At 38.1% G+C, this 23,513-nt stretch overlaps 1 protein-coding gene across 4 annotated transcripts in view; it reads right to left on the bottom strand.

Annotated features, from left to right (window-relative positions):
* Positions 1-2,082: 2,082 nt before the first annotated feature.
* LOC115442151 (protein sprouty) overlaps positions 2,083-23,513 on the bottom strand; it is a 44,933-nt gene continuing 23,502 nt past the window's right edge. The window contains exons 1-2 of one of the 4 annotated variants that reach the window (XM_037441396.1): positions 16,964-17,233; positions 2,083-3,273 (exon numbers count right to left, since the gene is read on the bottom strand). In XM_037441396.1, coding sequence (XP_037297293.1) covers positions 2,566-3,216 — 651 coding nt within the window. In that variant the 5' untranslated portion in view covers positions 3,217-3,273; positions 16,964-17,233 and the 3' untranslated portion in view covers positions 2,083-2,565. The other 3 variants (XM_037441395.1, XM_037441397.1, XM_030167137.2) reach the window with 3 other exon arrangements.

Here is a 23,513-nt window from a genome sequence, read left to right as displayed (position 1 = left end):
AATGTAAATATTTAACAAGTAAACGCTCCAAATTTGTTTCGCATAACTCACTATCGTTGGTAAGTGCGTCGAAATTTCAAACAAGGAAGGCATGTTCATTTTAACCCGTTTCGCTTTTACATCTATTAACCAATACGTAATCACATTGCCAGGCCTCATCCGGCCATCAAACAATGCTCTCGACAGACTGTCAACATCTGTTGTCCTAATTTAAAACGATCTATCGCGTCACGAGCATGTTACGTACATTTGGTAGCGTAACAGCGAATTGTAAGAAATTTAGGGTACCCTTAAATACGAGCATACCTTTAAATATTTCATTTTTGATTTTAAAATTAAAATCTATTTTCTGCGACCATTTATTGATACACATTTTAAATTTAACATACAATTTTGCTCCATGATGTTCTAATTAAATGTTTATGATTCAGTGCTCGATACGATGAGTGAGCGTACAAACATAGACTCAGGCACAAGGAAGAAGGAAGAGTGGCACCGGGTAGCTGACAGGAGACGTTCGTCACACATCCCGGATGATGGAAATAGGCGCGGCGCGGCGCGACTGCTGCCGATTCCGCCGCACGTTGTCACTTCCTTCCACGGCCCATAACGTCCTCAGCGAGTAAAAATACGAACGAACGTCTACATACGTTTTTTATTTTTAGACGTTGCAATTGGTATGGAATGTTAAAGATTAACTCGGCAATTACACATTTAACGAGCATTTTTGTCTGATGTAAAAATAATTTACGACTAAAATGTAAAGACAAATGAATGTAAAAAATTATAATCACATCATTTTGTCTGTTAGCAATCGGTAGTTTTTTTTTTTAAATATCTTATACATTAGACGAATATTTACATGGCCTGATATTTTAAATACTCTTCGTTTTAGACACTAAGTAAATAAAACAGATTTCTTATTTAATTATTATGTTCTTGCTATAAAGTTAGGAAGTAGGTATACTTAAAAAATCTAGTATAAACTGATACTGAACTGATATAGTATTAACTGATGTGAATTCTTCAATACTATTTGCTGAAAAAAATATCTTACTACATATCGCAGGATAATAGTCAAACGAGTTAAATTCTTTCTAAAACAACTATAAATATATGGGAGTGCGGATCCTATATTTCAAGAAATTTGTTGGTCTATAAAGTACTACGAAATTTAATACATATTAAGGCTAATTTGATTAGACTATACTAACGGATTTTTACTGGTGGTAAAATATACTTTAAATCCACCCGGATAGCGACCACTGTACAAAAGGTGTTAAAACCCATAGAGGCCCACGTGTGTCGCGTTCCGGGATCAGCCTGTGTACATATATCCATTAGACCGGCATAATTATGTCGACTGCCCAGGGGCCTTATTCTCTATCCCGCACGTTATTTTAACAGTGTGTAACAAGCACGGAACACAACGCATCATGTTAAGGACTATAGAAATTTGCCTTACAGAATACCATTCCACGCACATTTCTCGAAGATAACACGGCCGCGTTACGCGTCTACACTATCATACAGGATAAGGGCCCAGGGGTCGTTTCTCGTCAATCAAGATTCTATTGGACCACTCTCCACTTACCATCAGGTGCGGTGGGGTCACTGCCGAGTCCCCATAAAAAAACTAACGGATTACAATAAAAAAAACAGTTTTCTTCTACACATAAATATTCCTTTAAAATTCATTGCAGTGAAACAAGACATCTTAGTGAAAATTTCTTTGTAAAATTAACACTTTTCGTGGGTTAGCGTCAATCTAGATTACCAGATTTAACCGCAGTTGAATTATACATCAAGATTAATTAGCTTTCACTTGTGTTGTAGTGCAATACTATTTCAATCTTTGATTGACGTTGGTACTGTTTAATGGATTTTGAATTTACGGAATAGCTAGATAATTTCTAGTGCTCATGTATTTATGTTCTTGTAGTTGTGACATCTTAAAATAACAGTAGTGTCGGCCTCATGGCTGTGTACCTACTGGGTGGTAGTGTGCAGTGCGTTACTCGTTGTAGTGTGTGTATTTGAACGAGAGAGACCATTCGCAGGTGTAGAAAAAAACAAGAACAATGTAGTAAACATTCGTATTTATAATATAATGTTGTCGTTTTATTTACAAATAAATACAAATTCAGTTAATAAATAAATGGTAAATTATCTACATCTTAATAAGTATGTTTTATATCTCATTTCTTAATCTTCTCTGGATTTGCGTGGAATCCAAAATACTAACGTTAACGTTTTCTTATGACACGTTAAGGTCTCAAGAAAATTTGAGACTTTCGACGTTCGGGCGACACGTTCACGTACATTCACACTATACAACTATATTTACAAGGTACTCGTAGACGATTCACTCGCGAGCGCGGGGCTCTGTCCGCGACGCCCCGCGCCCCACACACCACTCGCGGCTCCGCGCGGCGACTCCGCGGCTTCCGACTGCACCACCACGGTCCGAAGCTCGCCGCTCGCCGCTCGCCAATAAATATTTGTACAACGCTACGCTGGACGCGACGCGGCGCTTCTTCGGAGCGGGCGGCGCGCGCGGCGGGACTAGATAATACTGGAGAGCCGCGGCGGAGGCTCCGGGCAGCGGCACCCGCTGCGCCGCAGCCGCGCGTACAGCGCCGCGCCCGCCGCCGCGCACCCGCGCAGCGGCCAGTACAGCCACAGGCACGGCAGCGGCAGCGCCAGCGCCGCCACGCACGCCAGCCGCGGCCCGCGCGCGCACGGCTCGCCCGCCTCCTCCTCGCCGCTCCCGCAGTGGTAGAACAGCGCCTTCACGCAGCACATGCACGACGCGTAGTCCACGCACGCCTCCGCGCTGCACAGACACGAGCCGCACAGCCAGCGAGACGGCAGCGGCCGCGGCCGCGCGCACTGCTCGCAGCGGCAGCGGCCGCACGCCTCGCACACGATCGAGTCGGCCGGGAGCGCGCCGGCGCGCCGCTTGTCGCCCGCGGCGGCCGGCTGCGTCGTCACCGGCTTGAGCGGCTGGTGCGCGTGTGAGTGCGCGTGCGCGTGCACCGGTGAGTGCGCGTGCGCACGCCGCGGCGCCTCCACGTAGGCGTTGCGCTCACGCTCGGCTTCGGGTCGCGGCCGCAGCAGCGACACGGTGGGCTGGCGCGCGCCCGTGGGCCTATGGACGCGCGCCGCCGGCTTGGGCGGCCGGGGCGGCGCCGCCGGCCCGCCATACTCATCCATCGAGTCCGGCTAACGGCTCTCCGGGCCGTCGCCTTCCTGTTCCCTCATCGTCCCCACCTGCGGGCAAAAACATACAACCGTACAGGAAATGCTATTCATTGCAAATACAACTATGTATATTAAATACGGGATACCGGTGTCGTTTATGTATACACATACACTAACACAGCAATAGCATTCATCCGCTCGGGTGATTACGATTGAAAGTTTATTTATGAACTACTGTAAGATATATTTCTCGGTAAATCCAACTAACAAAATAATATTACTATAAAAATTCGTATCTCAAACTTTGTTTCGAAGATATTTAATCAATTAAAAAGAAATACAGACACAATTTGTATCAGACACCCGTCCACTCTCAAAGCGACGTTCTGAAGTTCAAACACACATTACTGATCACACATGCGATTGTAGAACGTGGAGCGTTTTTTTTAATCCGTTATTAGCTATCTTATACCTAAAACACATGTCGGCGAAATCGCGAAGACATTAAAAAGTTTACTCGAGTTCTGACGTTGAATATTTAGGAACATGGGATGGCGCCGCGCCGCGCCGTGTCAATTAAAATATTTATACTCATTATCAGCTACACTACGATAAAGCCGTATCGGAATAAGAACGCGTGTGAAGCGAAATCTCATACTTGCACGACGGGACGAACAGTGTTTTGTAAATACAGTTTTACTGTAGCTTGCAGTTTGTTTGGCATGTTTGGCGTAAATATATCAGGATAATAAAAAGTATCCGCCAAGGTTACGTACCCGGCGTGTTTTAATGTAAAAGAAGCGAAATAATCGCGCTCTGCCATTGGTGATACTGCGTTTGGAATAGTGTTTTTTATTTAACAAGATTCAAATAAGTTTATTTAAATAATAATCCGCCAAAATTAACCATTCGCTGATGATTAGTTTTAAATGTAATCTAATCCGGTAAACGGTTAATCCACTAGTCAACTCTTTTCTTTCCTTCCTTCGTCTATAACTACAGAAGCGATTACAGTTGTAATAACTTCCTACCACAATCACGGATACGAAGCTTACTTAAGCCAATATAATTACTCATAAGCGATAGCTATCGTATTTCTTTCTCGAAACGGGCGGAAATCATTTGGAACACCAATATTTGGTTGAAATGTTTTAAGATGTCATTAGTAATATATTGGCTGTATCCTTTGTGAGAGATTTATGTTCGTGTTTGTCGATATTCCGTTAATATTAGGAAACAACTATGAGACAGGTGACATATTAGCATGATTTAGTTTTTAATGTTTGGCATTTTGGTAACGTTATATATTTTTCTGGCATTGTATATAGATATTAAAACATACCGGTCAAAACGGAAATTGAAGTCCTTTATATAACTCTAAGTATAGAGACTATGTACAGGTTAACGACTTTAAAGAGTATAGGATAAAATATTACCCATATTAGTTCATAACTCACAGCGTTTTTTTTTAATCTTGTTTTTTTTTAAATGGTCAAAAAGTGAACAGAGATTCGTGGGTGACTTTATAGATATGAATAGTAACTTATTTTTGGGCTTCCGGAAAACAGCATCAACAAAACGTCATTAATAAGTAAACTGTGCTGCTCTCCGCTTCCATGAAGGCTGTAAAGTCTTTGAAACGTCGGGAGAAAAGTATAATATATAAAAACTGCGATAAATCCAAAAAAAATATTTTTATTTAATAAACTGAGCTGGTTAAAGAAAGGTAATTTTGTGCAAAGTCCGAAATATTATCAAATAAGAAAAAGAGATTTTATTTGTAATATAATTCTTTTCTATTTTTCAAATTTAATGCTTGCTGGCCTGATATCTATGTATCTGTATCTATGTATGTCTGTCTGTATCTATCTGAATATCTCGCTCCTGTCAAGTAAATTTTAAGATTTTGTAATCACTTTCCAAAAGTGTTTAAACCTTCTTGGATGTTATGTGGCGATTAGAAAGACTACTTAATTTAATGCCTATTATGGATTAGCCTAAGTAAAACTATTCTACAAAATAAGAGCAGGTAACATGAAACGCGAGGATTAAATATAGCTAGAGTCACACATACACACACTCACGCCTTTTATCCCAGAAGGGGTAGGCAGGGGCGCCACTGGTGCACCCACTTTCCACCGTGTGAGCCATAATGTAGTACGGGACGTGCTTATAACCATCTCGGGCCTAAATCCAGACTCCGGACTAATACTGAGTAGAAAATCCAATATCACTTTGCCCGACCCGGGGATCGAACTCGAGATCTCAGCACTAGTCGCAACGTAATACAACTTTGCCACCGAGATAGTCGAGGTAGAGAATATATGTATTAAGAACTCTACGAGAGTGATATCTCGCAAGAGGTATCATCTATTAAGGTCTTGGCTCTCTTGCAAAGAATATAGAGTTCACTCCAATTTTCTTTTTCTGGTCATGCTAAGATTAGCCTACGATATAGTAGCGGCAATAGTTCAACAGATATGCCACTTGCCGCAAGTCCCGCAAGTATTAATATTTGCCGAACTGTGTTTGCCGTAATTGCTTACATGGTTAAAATTCCTTACACAAGTCGACTTCTGCAAGTTATCTAGCTAAGCACCTCGCTTTACATGAACGTAACTTGTCACTGATGTCTTCGACGTAGATCCTTATCATCAAGTGTCACTCTACTTCTAATTTAATAATCAGTAAACATGTTTAACATCCTAATTTTACAGCTCCAAGGCCCATTTATATCACCTAACAACAAACTAATGCAATGATTTATTTAAACGTTTTCCAACACTTTACATTCATTTATCTGCAGTCATAGGTTAATAGTCATTACAAATTTAAATATATTTTATCTCTTATTTAAGAAAATAATAGATAGTGACCCTACTGGTTTAACCTGCTTAAATTTAAAATGTATTCAAAATGATACCCATTAAGCTAATTATGTGTTTTTTTCTACTGTACCCCAGACGGTATTGCGCTTTCTAATGTCAATTTATTGTGTCTGGGCTTATATCTAACAGTTCGTTTCACATTAATTTTAATCGTTTAGGTGTCCATTACTGGCAATTCGATAAGAAAAGAGTATAAGTGGCCGTGACATTCGGCAAAAACGATTAAAAACATATGTTGATAGTATTATTTGGCAGATTATCATATTTTTATCAATAATAAGCACATTAAAACCATTATCGGCTATCATTAATTAACTAAACAACCGGAATGAGCATGAGAATGATAAATAGAAAAAAAAAGGTAAAATTAAAAGAGTAGTAGTAGATAATACAAATGTCAAAAGATCGTCCAGGGCCGTATTTAGAATTATATAGTTCTATTAGTCAATGGACAATAAACTTTTATAAGCCTGGTTCTTTCGGGTTACCGCGGTAAAATAGCTCCAAAATATCATTTTTAGCACATTAATATGCTGCTTAAGTCCTTCCTAATTTCATAGTGTAGTCGGTTGGCTAGTATATTTTAATTCTTCTTTCAAGCTTTTCTTGTTTCGGTAATGAACAATTTTACTCGTATGTACATATTATTAAATGAGTCAAATAATACGGCAGTTATATTCACTATTACATATTTCCAAAAATGTTAAGCTTCTATAAAATTTTATTTTAGTTGCAATTATTATTTAAGATTGCAAAAACCTCTGCCAGTATAGGTCATATTTCTGCGACTTAAAGCCGTAGAAATGATAATAAAATTATACTATGTTGAAATAACAACGAACGTTATGGCAAGGGTTTAAGAACATCCCTTAATATATGTTTTTGAAATTTACGGCATCTATTAAAGGAAATCAATTTGTTTATAGCATTGGTTTCCAACAGACGTAATAGTCTGGGATTACATGAAAAAGCCACTGAATACTCTATTATTCGTAATTTCCTAATTAAAGGTGTTTAAAATCTCAAGCTTACCAATTTGCAATAATTATAGTTGTTAATTCGAAAATACATACTTATTTTTTAAATAACCTGTCAAGATGCATGTAAAGCATTACGTTATTAGAATAAAATACATTCGTACTATTAGAACAAGCAATAAATATGCGATAGCATGTCGAGATAACGAAAACATAATTAGTGAAAGTTTTATAAAAAATGGTCGATCCATTTTAATAATAATATGCAAAATGACTGTTACAAAGACGCAATAGTTATCGTTGCATTGTAGAGCAGAGCTTTAGGTTCCGTTGCGTGATTTAGAAGTTATAGGAAGTTATGTCCAACATGAACTGAAGTACAATACAGGCTGAAGATTAAAGTACTTTTTTGTGGTTTGCACACGTAATTTACTCGATCAACTTTAAAGGAAATAAGAACGTGGTTCCTTTGTAAGTGTTTTTTGTTTTTTTAAATAGTATATCGTCTGCCATATAACAAGTTATGATGCTAGGATATTATAAAGGTACAAACTACGTAAGAGAACTAGACAATGGGTTTTCTCAGGCAATTACTATTTCATAACTAAATAGTGCCAAAAAAAATGTTATTGGTATAAGTCTACAGCTATCACACAAATATAATATATTATTGAATGATGGAACTTTAGAATTTATGACTATGCTTTCTTTAGTTGAACTAGTGGAGATACGTCATTCTTGGGACCTATTAGCGAACCAAAACCAAGTATTATATTATTTCGCGTACCGCATTAATTATTATTGGACGAGGCAAAGGTTCCGTGTGTTCCTTATTAACTGCCAAAGTACTTTTATTTCCTTTAAAAATAATAAAAAAAACGGATTGCATTTCTTTGTATCGTGAACTGTAGATTAAACTTTAATTCAGCATACACTAGAGTTTCTTGCTCGTTCTCTGTTGAGAACTGCTTATGGAACTGCTGGTAGAGTTAATATTGACGAAATCAAAATAATAATATCATTAAAATTTACCCGTTCGCAATACAGTCTACACTGAATTAAGCGATAATAAAATAATATTACATTCGGATCTGCTTACATCTGCAAATGCATACGCTGTATTACACTGCCCCGCGATATCAGTTTATTTGTAAACATTGTTTATCAATGGCTCCACAAATATTTCACGTGCCATACGAATTGCTGACATAACAACCGTTACGTGTACTGTACGTAACTAGTTTTCTTTTCAATGTCCATTATAGGTGTTTACATAACACCTGTCATTTAAATTTAAACTTTTAAACGAGCAAAGAATATATACGAAACGGAAGCCTTTAGAACGATTTTTAAATAACCCAATCTAAAGATATGCACAAAGAAACTTGACTATACAGCCACAACTTTTGAGTATTCTGAACGTGTCACTATTTTTAATGCATATTTCTTATCTATAGCTAAAGGTCAAACGGCTATTGACCATTATACGACTAAAGATGTTATACGGCCTTAATGTAAGGGAATTACGTTAATAGCAGGTGTGGTTAACGATACAATCACTAATCCTAATGAATAAAAACCAGACAAGAAATCAATGTCAATCATATTATAGTAATTTTATACATCTAGACAACCATTCACTTATTTTCTGTGAGTAATATTGAATCGTTAGGTTAAAAGTGGTAGATTATTTTGAGCAACAAGTTTTTTCATATGTTCAATGACCATTACTCCCGTAGTTTTTTTTTAGATCTGAGATGTCGGAATAGTTTTAAAAACATATTTTAAATTTCCTCTACCTTTATCTGAATGAAAATTTACATTGGATTCAAATAGATTTCGATAAATATCTCTTAATTATTTTACACATATATTTAGGTATTTTGGTACGTATGCTAGTATCGTTTTATACATCAGCTGATTTCACGTCAGCATGTCGGTATGCAACGGAATAATAAGCGATCTCAGTTAGAAGCGAAAGTGGGCAAAAAACTGCATTAGTTTATACATTGTAATGAGCTGTCCATGTGGAAGTGGTACTTGTATTCAAGATCATTCATGCTGAATGAAAATTCGTGGGTTCCAACAAAACATACTTGTTAAAGCGCAAAATGTAAACTACAGAATTCGAATTTGTATAGATGTCTAATATGTTGGTTCTACGCGCACAGGTCACAACAAAAAAATATGTGCCTACCTATTAAGTACTAATTATCATATTCTGATGAAGTTTATTTTTTTCTATAAAAGTAATTTAATGAATTATACTCATTCGTTATAGTTAATATCACAGCGTGACACTTGCGCCGTTTTAATTCTGTTATGTCTAAATACGGGAGTTATCTTGAAAGAGATATCAACAGTACATATTGAGCATTGTTTACAATTTACTTTTTATCATAGGCGGCTGTTATCGAGTTATTGTCGAAATTCGACTGTTGCTATAATAACGCTGTGGTCATGTGGCGAGCGCCGCCGTGGCCGGTGACGCTGCCCGCCGCCTGGCGCAGCGCGGCGCACCCGGTTACTCGTGCCACTATCCGCTACATGCTAATCACGTATTTGTGTATCGCCAGTTTTACTACTGTTACGTGCTTCAAAATATTAATGTTGTACAACACTGTTATGGGACTTACTTTGAGTTATAGTTTTATATCCACAGGGTAAGCGATTGTTCGATTGATTAAGCGTAAAAAAATGAGTTTATTGTAAAAATAAAACAATAATAGTGGCGTGTTCTGTTGGCGCGGTGGTGTCGCGGGCGGTGGCGGGTGTCGCGGCACACGTGCGAGCCCGAGGCGCGCGGCGCGGCGCGCGGCCTCCGAGGCCGGAGCCGCTCCTCATTCATGTTAGCTCGGTTTCTTCGCGATCTATGTAATTACTACCTACGCGCGACTACGTGAGCTACATGTCAAAACCGGCCGCTTCAAACCGTCGCGGGTTTTATTTGAATACTGATGAGTAGTTTTCACCAGTGGGCGAGAGGCCGGGCGTTCGGGCCGGGCGGTGGTCCGTGCGCGGGCCCTCGCAGGACGACGTACTTACGACACGGACGCTCCACGGTCACACGTCTCGCGCACACATCGCAACACAAGGGCACTCAGAACCTCAGCACACACAGCACACGGTACCGCGGACGGCGAACGGCGAGCGGCGCCGGCCGAGCCGCACCGGTAGATTCACTTGCACACAAAATACGGCAGAAGCACCGAATTTCGGTCGCGCAAATCCACGGGAAGGTTGAGGAGGCCGGCGCGGTCCGGAGCGGCAGGCAAGCGGCAGGCGGCCGGCGGCCGGCAGCGGCACCTGGCGCGGGCGGGGGGCGGCCCACGCACCGGCCTCGATTCTCGTCCGCCCGCCGCGCGGTTATCACTGCAATATGGCCGCTACTCACTTCCTCGCTGAAGTTCTTCGTTGATTTCTACTCCTGATCTCGACGACGGCGTTTTTCGTGACCGTTCCGAACTCGTGCGGATTCACTGCACTTATTCTTATACACATTTTAATGGAAAACCGGGAGCGCTGGCGCTACGCTCCGACGAAACGACCGTTCCGTTCGCTGGCACATTCCGCACTGGCGTCGGGCGCGGGCGAGGGTCGGCGGGAGAGGCCGCGCCCCCCCTGCCTCGCGGCGCGCCGCCCGCGCTTCGCCTTTTTATGAATGGAAGGCGGCCATACTGAATGAACCGCGTACACGGAGCGGTTGGCCGCTATTTTGGCGGGCGAACGCGGCGCAGGGGGCCGGGGGACGGAGGCCGGAAGCGGGCTGCGAGCGCTTGCGGTGCCAAATTTTGCGGCGCGGGCGGTGGCGGCGGATGTGCTCGTTTACCGAGCTTCCGGCGAGATCCCCCCGCGCGGCCGCATCCGGGAATTAGGTTTCCGGTCGGCGAGAGTCGCGCCACCCGCCACCAGGATACCACCCACTTTCGTCCTGCTGCATACCGCTGCACACACCTAGCGCGCCGGCAACTCTTCCCCAGAATTTCAAACAGTCTAGTACGCTAGAGATTCACACGAATGAGAAACAGTTCATTCATTTCGTGGTGGTGTAGGGGGGCGCGGCGTGACGGCCGGCGGCGGCGACAACGGCGTCTGTTATCGCGAGCGGTAATTTTGGCAAGGTTGCGTGGACAATAAGCGCGTTGTGCATGCGCGTCTGTGTGTCAAGGACGCGCGATAACGCGCCGACATACAGCACTCAGCACTCAGCACACGGCACGCAGCGTAGGTACAGCGCACAGCACAAAACTAAACATACATGACATGGTACCATACACAGATGTGACACAACACCATCGCTGGCCGGCCGACAACGCCCGCTAATCGCAATAAGCGCTAGGCACAAACATCCTGTTTTCAAATTATGAAATCAGTACAGGTCCGCAGAAAGGGATTGCAAACATAGGCCAAACTCAAACTATACTAAATTTAGAAAACAAAATTCAAATGTATAAAATGAACTTTACCATAAAGCGGATATCTATCTAATTCGAGCTGTTATCTACTGTGGCAACAATAAAAATTTAAAAAAATAATTGCCTTGTAACTTTTCTCTGTATTAGCCCCTAATCATGTATTCTAGCTGCGTGCCTGGCATAGCTAATTACACATTCGTATTTAACTGTAGTACTACAGTATTGTAGCACATATGAGTGACATCCGCGTTCGTTCGACGTAAGTGGGAATGTTTGCTGAGAACTCCAAACTGCGGGGATTGTTTGTGATTGTCACTCGTTGGTAGTAAAATCAAATATGTTATAGTGCATTCATCAAGTAGGTTCGGAAATGTATACTAATATCTGCTTCTTAATTAATGTTGTTTAAGAATCTGTTAACTTCCTTTGTAATTAAGGTAACAATAACTATGTATACGATACATTTTTACAGCTGTTACGGAATTTCAATATGGGATTGCATGGCTAGTTACGTAATTAAACTAAATGATTATGACAGCCAGGTTTTATATGTAGGTTTTACATTTCTGGACCTAGCTAGTGAATACATTGTAGAGTCTACACTCTTATCTACACTCATAGTATATAAGTTGGCAGTTTTATCAAATTAGTTGAAGGTATCCTCAACCTTTATAACTGCCAACTGTCCAGCTAAGCCAGTATCAAATTAATAATTAAAACTTCAATTGTTTTATGCCATTCATTCCACAGCTGCCGTTTAAAACCGGCTTTCGTCGACATTTTTCTTTTGACGCATTTAATTTACTACTTTAAATAATGACCAAGGGATTAATTAGGAATATATTATTTAATACCACAATTAATTATAGACATTATGTTATAATACATAATATCTATAATAAAATACTCCCCGGTATTTTTTATTTTATACCTAGCTCGAGCATTCCATTAAACTTAATTTCGTAGTATTAAATGTACTAGATGTTAGAGGTATTTCGTGTTCGTGCGTATTGCCGACTTATATCGCCAAGCACCAATCTGCATGCTGTTAAATATCATATTGTCATATGAAGGTTACTATCCATTATAATTATTGAGCATTATGAGACGACATCTTGGTAAATTCAAGATAATACGTGTTTAAATCGTAATCGTTTACTGGTTCATATTACACTTAAATTCATAATACAGAGAATTACGGAGACTTCATTACCTAGTGTTCGATGTAAATTGTTCTTTGGTTCGAACACTATAGCCAAGCTATAACGTGGTAATAAATTATGTTTTTGTTTGACGGATAATATTTTGCATACATTTCTTTAATGAATCAAACATTGCATTTCATTTATGCCAGTAAAGTGTTTAATTTTCGCATTAAAAAAAACAATTACAGTTTTTATTGCAAATACATACTTTTACCTGTATTTCATGACATATAACTAATATTTTATTAATTAATATACGATAAACATATACTCAAAATTACAAATTATACCAACATCTAGTAACGTGACAAAATTTTAAGGCATAATTGCTTGCCTTCAATATTGTAAGTAATAAAATATTCTTTAAGAAATTGTATTACATTATATAAAAAGTACTTTTTGAATAGAAATCATAATTGTATTTTTATAGAACAAAAAGCCGAACGGACACGTGATTCTGAATGAATAAAATTTAATAATGACAGTCCTTTTGTAAAAAAATTATGTCTACCTGAAGTTATTAATGGGACCATCACAATTCGGCCAGATGGGGCCCTTTGTGACCCACAATGTGTGACGGTTAAGTTATTAAATCGTATCGCCCACTATGGCTTTGGTGATTCTAGAAATTTTATAAAAAATCTTGTCTTATGTTAAACGGTGTAGAGACATTTCGCTGTTGATAGTTGATTCCAATAAATGTAAGTATTGAATAGTTGCATATAATATTACCTGAAGAAGGTGGTTGCTAATTTGGGATGTAAATTGATTAATGAATGCTCATTACGAGACTATCTTCACACTGTAACTCTTGATAGACGGGATCGACCGTATATTTGAAAAGGCCAAGTATACGACTCTATTCCTTCAACATTCCTAATGGGCGTTGTTTGGAAGCACATAATTACAGAACAGGTAATTAAAGGCATTTACAGATATTGCGTTTATTTGTTAATAAATTGCTCTACATAATAGAATTCATATTATACTATTGTGCACATGAGAAAAACTAAACAGAGTTATAAAAAAGATGGGACCAATTTAGCTACACGGCGCAAACCACTGGCGGATGGAAAGTGCTTGCCAGGCCGGAGACGCGGACAGTTTCCGCTGGCAGTCGCCGCGCCTCGCCGCGCCGCCTCGCCTCCAGAATAACAAACGAAACCTGATTTCTATCGAGTGGGCTAGCGATCACGCCTACTCTGCCATGAGAACACTTCTTCGTATAATTACAGGAAAAGGAATTATTAATAGAATAATTTCTGTGCAAGTTACCGTTCGACCGATGAGAACCGATGTGAATGTGCATTAGTTTTTACCGTAATGGTTTCATTTTAACACTCTGTAATCTACGTTTCCTATGGATGTTACGGTTTCCTTGGTTATACATAAATTTATATTAAACACAGTTAACTTTACTAATTACTTTTTCTTCTCTGATTTTTTGGTGATATACCAGCCTATTGTTTATCTAGATATGAAAATTATATCACACTGGATATTAAACATTGTAGTCCAAACTTCAAATCAATCAACAACGATGGTGCGGCCCTCATTTATCGCCAGAAATATGCCGGTCTGTGAAATTCAATGTACACGGACTACCTTGGTTTTGAAAAAAAAGCATGTTGGATTTGGTTACTTATAGGGTTTTTACTATGTGTAGGATGGTCACGCTGGTCATGCAGTAGGATATAAAATATATATATAATTCCGTTCCACCAGTTAAAAGTGGATATTGTATAGATGCCCTTTATGCTGTAGCGAGCAACGACTTTGACATGATATGTTTGTCTTCCGTGATCAATATCTGTACTGTTATGACACCGAAAGTACTTCGCAACTCCTCAAACCTAACACAAAAACGCATCAAATGCGGACGCTACTAAACCTATTTTTAAAAACGACCATTATTTAGTTCAGAAGTTGTTACAATATTACCTGACGTTGTTAATTGCATATTGGAACTGATAGAAAACACAATAAACGTTTCGAATGCCTATAGTCTGAAAATCACAGTAAAAGCTACCACAGCAACCCAAGACGTAATTCGAAAAGTCATATCATCATTGTTGGTGTATCATATTCCATGTAGCGGCAACAGGGAAGCGGTCGGTGTCGCATTCGCTGCACTATTTCGCTCCATTGTGCCAGCTTAATTGGCATCGTGTTTCTTGCTCCTGAACCATTAACAATTACCGAGATCAAAACAAATGGAGTACCGCTTACTAACTGTATTGAATGGTGAATTACCGTGTAGTGATGTTCGAAGGTTGGTAACAAATAATTGGTGTTTATTGTCTATCCAAATCTTATAGTATATAATAATTATATCAGCCCTGTATTATATACTATCCCATTGCTTGTCACGGGCCTGCTCTACTACTGAGAGGTCAGGATTTAGTTTACCACGCTGGGATAGTGTAGATTAGCAGACATCACATGCCCTCAAAAGTCTTATATAGAACTTTTCAGGTATACAGATTTCCTCACTTTCCTAACGATGTTTTCCTTCACCATGAAAGCAAGCAGTAATTTACAAAGAAAAATCAAATTACTTTAGAAAAGTCAGCAGTGAGTGCCCTTGGGTTTTGAACCTGCGTACATTCGTCTCGGCAGTCTATTCCAATCCCAAATAGACTATCGCCGATTCGTCTCTTCTTTGGTGCATAATTCGGTTATATTTCTTCAATAGTATTCCCACTCACGAAAAATATAACTATAGATATGTCAAATATTAATTTTATACCAGCTGAACCAAGTTTTTCTAATAATTGCATTGGAACCAACCACTAGAGTTCACAACTCACGAAGTCAACGTCAGTACGATACAACTTCCATAAATGGCTGCACGAGCGTGTCTTTGTATCACACAGCGCATCCTGAATCAAATGACAAATGCATGTCACGAATGACACTGAAATATGAGTGATAAAATGATAAAGCGCAGATGGGAGTGATAAGACAAATGAACGTCGCGCGTTGTCGCCGCTCGCCGCACGCCGCTAATTCATTCATACAACATTACGAAACAACTAGGCTGCTTACTTAACACTGATAAACTGTATTGTTTTGAACATTAACATTATCTTTCGCGAGCTCTAACTGTTGATAAATGATCCGTTTAAGAATGTTGTTTGTTTGAAGTTATCTCGCTCCGCGCTTCGTTGGAATTAAAATACTATTCGATTCGGTTTTCGTAGATAAGATATCAAAGTGTCGTATTGTGTTCCGAACGCCAAATGGGACTTCTGTCCATATAATTGGATTTTAAATAAAAAAGTAGGTATTTAGTCTAATTCTTTGAACCACATTGGTGTATTACTTGTACTTCTGCCTACCATCTTGGGGTTATAGAGAGTATTAAATAGTTAATCGTTGGTCTGTGATTATCCTTCGATAGTCGACAGAATTATGCTGGACTTTTGGAACCGGGTATACACAAGCTGATTTGGGAACACGACACATTTTAGCCAATATGGCGGGTTTAAACAGCTTGTGTACGGATACACATTTACCTTTACGCATTTTATATAGCTTTTTATTGTTTCAAATATATTGTATATTATACATGTCGGAAATCCGGCAGCACAGAATTTTACGAAACTTTTATTTCGATAATGTGATTTGATGATTGCACAAATATCAAACTGAATCGAAAGAAGATTTAAATTCAGGGCATATCAAATATATTTTTGTAATTGTTAGATAAAAAAGTAATATAAACTCTAGTTTTAATTAAATAAGACTTAATCGTTTTAGAAATTATATTGATTAAATTTAAAACCCGATTTATATAAATAAACAAATTATATATACTATAGCTTCATATTTACTATTATACTGACAATACAAGCCAGATATGCGATAAGTAGAACAAAAAAAGAAAAAAGATAACCACAATTTTTTTTTTGTAAAATAGAATATTAAAATTCGAATCAATAAATGCAGCTTTGTTATACTTACTCAAAAAAAAAAACTTTAGTAACTATAACTTTAGTGACGTAAGTACAAAATAGGCACAGACTAAATCTAATTTTAGATTTGAACTTGTATAATACACCCACGGGCAATAAATTATTATAACCTTTCGGTATAACTTTAAAAGTACAAGAAAAATATTTCTCACCTCTTTCCACCCACTTTAAATACAGTGGCACAGTTTCCAAATCTTACAGCGTATTAAACTTTATATCAACGTCAGACTGTTTAAGCCTTATAGAACTAGGTAATTAAAAATGACATAAATAGAGATTTTAAAGTAAAATTTTTACTTATTGCGCTGATTGACTAGGCCCGTGTTCAGCAGTGGACATCCTTATGATGATGATAATAATGCACTATGAGTAACTTCAGAACCGACACAAAATTCACTACACTGAAAATCATATACCACCAATAAAACTAATATTAAAAAAAAATGTGTAAAGAGGAATCAGTTGCTGCAATAACCGCACTTTACAAACTATTAGAATTGTAGAGCTCGCGGTTGTACACGTATGTTAATAATACAGAATAATTTGAGTAACGTAGTATTGTCCGGCATTGTTTGATACTGGATGCGGACGTTGAAAATATAACCGGATGTTTGGCACAGATAAAACGTGAAACGGAACGCGCGGCGCGGACGCTCCACGCTCTGCGCTACTTTGATAGCGCGTTGATATCTTCTTAGGCGGACATCCGTGCTCACATGTATGTACTACAATTATATGTTTAATTTCCTTTTTGTACAACTGATTGCTACGCGTTTGATGCAGCGGGTCAGATACCTCCTAGATAGGAGTGTACCGTAAAAATCCGTCATTATGACTCATTCATGCGAGCCGTTTTGGAATTTCGCATAATTTGTTTATGAATCACGTTAAAATAAGGGGAACTATGTTAATAAAAGTTGGTATTTTCAAAATTGTATTTAATTTGTTTTAAGAATGAGTACACAGTGTGTAAGCAAATTTTGACTTCTCCGGACTATGTATATCTTACACAAAGAAGGTCAACTTAAAATGGTCTAATGACCCACACAAATGGAAACGAATTATAGATAGAGGTTGGCTTAAAACGTAATGTTGTTTCAAATTAAATGTGCGTAGAGTTGAGCCTACGCGAAAATTCCGTGTGAATTTCGGCAATCTTGTACACAATGTATTAAATTTAAATACAATACGAGCGTACGTTGATTATCTGCGATTGTTAGGTTTGTTAGGCTCCGCGCATAAAGCACTCAGAGGACAGACCTCGCAGATTACTCACATTATACAATGTAGCCTAAACGCAAACCCACTGAACGATTATTACGAGGTAACATAATATTCTTTCTTATTCTATTTTGAACGATAAAACTGTTTTATATGGTGACGAATATATTATACTTTGTTCTGGTATAGGAGAAGCATTCAAAAGTAATTGTAGCTTATCGACTTAAAATTTCAGGAGATAAGATATAGATTTTCGAAATGCTTTGTCGCTATTTCAAAAATGTTTTTAAAGATTTCGATAAAATGTATAGTATAGGTTTAGTTTCCTGGGACGGCTGGAAGAAAAGTCATAACCATAAGAGTACGAGAAATGAATTAGTAAAATTACTTACTAGCAATTTAGCTTTCTTAGCTTTAGCAAGAGGTTTCTTAAATATTATAAAACGAAGTCCTCAGCAACGTCTGTCTATCTGTTTGAACGCGATAAACTCAAAAACTACCCAACAGATTTCGATGAAATTTCGTATAGAGATAGATTGAGACCTTGGGAAGGTCATGGCTTTTTTATCCCGGGAAAGTATATTCGAGCCTTTTACCTCGGAAAATTTATTACGATTTTATCACACGGGCGAAGCAGCTAGCAAAAAATGTTACTATACAATATAGTCATTATACTGTAGTCACATAATAAATATTTATAACAAGTAATATTGCTACATAAATCACACGCAATGCATTCAATACGTATAAAAAATAAATGAATAGTTGAACATAATATTTTTCCTTTTTAAAACTCTATTATCTAAATGTTAGTAACGTTTCTAGAAGGTTTATGACTCTATGGCAGCCAGGAACATAATGAAAACATTAAAAACTCATTAGTTAATTAACTTAAAAATTCTAACCTCTTCCATCTAATCGCCGTAAGTAATAATTGTGAATAAAAGATATATCTGAATGGTGGGCAGTGCGCACGATTCGTCCATTCATAGCACACTCGTCGCTGTGACCTTAGCCGTACAGAGTTATTGAGTACAAGCGTCGCGGCGCGGCGGGTACGTACTCGCGAATATTTCATGTTTATTTTAATTAAGCTCAAACAGACGGTACGTTGGCCGGTCGCATGTGTCCAAGTATTCTTAGTGAGTATTCTTCTTTTAATTGAAAGCAATTATATAAATTCCACGTAGCAATCGTTGGGAGAGGCGAGAGGTGCGGGGCGTGCGGGCGGCGCGGAGAGGCGGTCGACCTTCCGTGAGGCCGTGCGTGTTCGCCGCCGCGCTGCCGCTCGGTGCTCGGTGCTGGCTGCTCGTTGCTCGCCCGCACTCACTCCACTCGCCATGGTGGCTATTACAAGCGAGCTGAGGCAGGAAGTGGGCCCGATCATCTCATCCGACCCTAAGCCCGAAACAAATCTACTCACGTTTATTGTTTAAACGATACCCGTTAAAATCATCGTATCTGCTTTATTGGTTTTTGTAATTATTAGGTGTATACGCCCGGATAATAAGTCATTGTATTTTATATCTCGCGTAATACCCGTCAATCTATTACGTTGACACTAGGTTGCTGTTCTAGATACTAATTGACAATCAAAATAAACGCACACACCCTTTATGCAACACGAACACACTAAATGTAGGCTATACAATCAACCTCAGCATTGAACGTTCAAATAGGCCATGAACAAAATGTAATAGGAAATAAAACATAGATATTTATTACCGCTATTAAGAACGTTAATGTACCAAACGATGCAACGTGTAACATTTATCTTCCGTGTACATTGTTCAGTGGATGTCGTGTTAGTTTTCAACATTCCATTAGAGTTGCCCGTGATTAGAAAATACCAAACTAATGACGTGCGTCCAGGATGTTCAATGTTCACTCGAAAAGCAAAAGTAGCTGTGACAGAGAGCGAGTGTAGCGTCCACGGCACGAAGTCGGGCCAATGACATCACTTTTTACCTTCAACACGGCTTAACCACCTCTGCGACGTCATTACGTTATAAACTCTACCGTTATTAATATAGGGTATAAAGTTGTTTTAGTGAAGGGGAAACCAATAGTTTTGCTTCACTAGTTCGTTACTTCCATCAACCGTTGTACCATTATTCCTGTAGTCCTATTAGTACTTACAAGGTTAAAAAATGTTTACATGATTATTTATCACCACCGACATATCAAAGTTAGATCCAGATTTTGTAAACGTTTTATTACTTTACTCGGAATTGGTGGGTATTAGAGAACTATAGAGAATGGTATTTGTAATTTGTTTTTTTACTGATACACATTACTTATTAGTTTCTAAATAAATATAAAATAACATAATTTAATTTTCTGATATGATTTATGTGATGACTTAAACACGGTTAAACCTAAACTAACATTCAATTATTGGCAACAATATGACCTATCGCGACTTCTTAGTAGTTTTTATAACCCAAACATAACATTTGCATTGATTTTATACAACAAATATATTCCAAATTTAAATTTGTTAAATAAAAAAAGTTGCACGTTACCATAAAATTGTATATAAATAATCCACATATAATTACGTGCCGCTGTCGAGATTTGGTTTCGACATAATGCCGTGTTTACTTCGGCGGTTAAGGCGACGAGGTAGACGAGTTATTAGGTAACAATTTGGAAGGGTATAAGTTAAACAACTGGTAAATTGAAGCCGAATAACTATTGGAACTCATCTTTTTAACGTATTTGGAGGAGGAATTAGAGATTATATTAAAAAAGAGTAATATTATTAGCGAGTATCATTATCGGGAATCGGATTTGATCGTTTTATACTCAATATTGAGAAAGCTTAATGATTTTTGTATATTTTAAATGAACTGTAACTAAATCATATATCGTTATTTCTATTGCGATATTTTGATTTAACGTAAAACATCTGTAAGCGTAGCAATAAACTATCCTAAACATAAGCATCATAAACATCCTCTAAACTCTACCATCACGTACAATTTACCAAAACAATATCTCCGCATGCCAATACAAAATTGTAATTAATCTCAATGTCAATGGAAGACGAACGCGCGGGAAGCGTTTAGCGAACGAGTAATAACTGCCTTTGACAACTATTTGTTGGTGGCAACTGCTATTGCGCAGAGGAGTCGTGATTTACACCATCGGTTAGGTGCGGCCGGTGGGCGAACCCGCCGGCCCACGCGCGTCGTGCTGTGCCCAACGCGAATTCCGAACCCACTGCTGTCCCGGCCTACTCAATATGTCAATAGCCATCGCTAATGAGACCGCATTTTTTTAAGAACTCGTAGACCGAACGTCTCCGTTGATAATGTATTTGATTTGGAAATGTACGGAGAAGTAGAATAACATGTATGATAGTGGACTACTGTTAAATTGGTTTAAATTAATTATTTATAAAAATATTTGTTTTGTTTGATGCAAATATTTTAAAAATGTTCAACGTAGCGTAAAGTTTCCATAACAATATTAAATAGAGAAATATTAGATTTTATTAATTTTTAAGTTTCACGTGTTGTAAGAAAATGACAGCCATTTTCTCAGTGCATTCGTTTTTATGTTCGACATCCGGTATATTCAAATACTCACCCAGGAAATCGTGAGCACCTTTCGATTTAAAATCCGGGAAAACCCAAACATTTGGCATGTTTACTCGGAATCGAATTTTATTGTTCATTCAATTTATTTAAATGAATTTGCCTGTATTGTATACAAGATTTACTGTTTTATTTATTACTATACATATCAGTCAAAAATAAAGGAATAGTGCATGACATCGTATGGAATCAATTCGCACTTCTACCCTTGATTCGGAACCGTTTAAGAGTACCATACCCATAGTAATTAGTATGTTTTTATCATTATATAACTATGGACTATCATGGATACCAAGTCGTGTAACACTGACGTTTGATTTGGATTTATTCCTATAAACCTAGTTGACGTCAGCACAGTACTAAAAAAGATTTTATGGGACTGGAACAAATTACAAACATTAAAATGTACATAAATAAAATGCATAATGTTAAATATTGTGCCAAACATGGGAACCCTCATGCAGTTCCTTGCTACAGTAGGTTCAAATTAATGCTGCGTCGGTGGTTTTCCATAAGAAACCTCCGGGACATATTATAGATATTAAATAATCTATACTCTATTCTAATATATAAAACTGAACAGTTTTTTTTTTGTGTATTTGAACACGCTAATCTTAGGACCGACTAAACCGATTATTTTTTTTTAAATAGGAAGCTACATTAGTCTTGAGTGCTATAGGTTGCTATTATCAAAAACTAATTCACGCATGCGGATTCGCAGGCAAAAGCTAGTTGGTAATAAAGCCGTTTATAGTGCACCATCTAGAAATTATTAAGATTTACCCTCCCTGAATAAAATATAGTACCATAGAATATTCTAGAAGATATGACGTACGAATTAGCCATCGGGTAAGTGGATCAAAGTTTCTAAATGAAAGTGTAGTCGTGTTTACCCGGATTTGCGTTTAGTACTCGATTTATGTTACCAGATTGCTGCGCATTTATCCGGAAATCCGGGTTGTTACTACATAAACCACTTTATGTTGACCTCTATAGTGTATGATCGTTCGCTACGGAGAGAGCTGGATGCACCCTTGATTTGATTTATCGATTTTGATGATATTTGACAATTACTACAGTATCTCTGTTGGAATACGATTAACTATAAATATTAAGTATATTAGCATGATTCGCCACAAACAGAAACAAATATTAATAATAATGATTTCTTATGTTTACGCGAATGTTAGACATTGAAATTAAACTAATTTTCGGATTCGAATTTCGAATGCGAAAATTAGTTTAATTTCAAATATTAATAATGTTTTTGATACAAAACATAGACATTTCTACATTTTTGAACTGTTATTAAAATGACATAATAAATATGTCAGTAATATTTTATATTCATTTAGGTAATAATATAAATTAGGTAAAATTATAGAGAAAGTCTAGTTTTACGACAGTGTGACGTCAATACAATCAGGTAGATTTCGTATGAGAGTCGTTCTAGTACTTCCGCATACATATCAGTAGACACTATCGCATTCCTTAAAAGACAGTCGGTAAAATTACTGATGACTGCCTCGGTGGCGTAATTGTACTGTACAACTGCAGTGCTGAGGTCTAAGGTTCGATTCTCGAGCCGGGTAAAGTGATATTGAGTTTTTCTCCTCAGTGTCAGCCCACAGTCTAGAATTTGTCCCCGCTTTAGTGATAAGCTTGCCCTTTATCACATCATGGAAGGGAATATACGGCGGAAAGTGAAAAAGATAAAAGGCGTGAGTGTATGTTAATTACTAGTCGTTATGTGAGTTATGAAGTGTAATGTTACTATTTAGGAGCGAATGTGATGCTCACCATTAGTCAAGCAACCTCCTCGTGACTCATAGGAAAAATCAGAAATCGGAATTGATGCCTCGTAAGACTTAGGAGGCTATTTACGAGACTAATCCTTATTCAATAAATAGTAAACACATGTATTTTTCATTTTTACAAAACCAAACCCTGGGAGTGGCTGGGCTAGTATCTGAACCGCTGCACTTTTTTTCTCTGGCGATACAGTGCTTCTGGAGCATACACAA

Source organism: Manduca sexta, chromosome 22, assembly GCF_014839805.1.
Source record: "Manduca sexta isolate Smith_Timp_Sample1 chromosome 22, JHU_Msex_v1.0, whole genome shotgun sequence".
Classification (NCBI taxonomy): domain Eukaryota; kingdom Metazoa; phylum Arthropoda; class Insecta; order Lepidoptera; family Sphingidae; genus Manduca; species Manduca sexta.
Note: the sequence above shows the minus strand (reverse complement) of the source record. Positions and strands in the feature narration are given on the sequence as shown.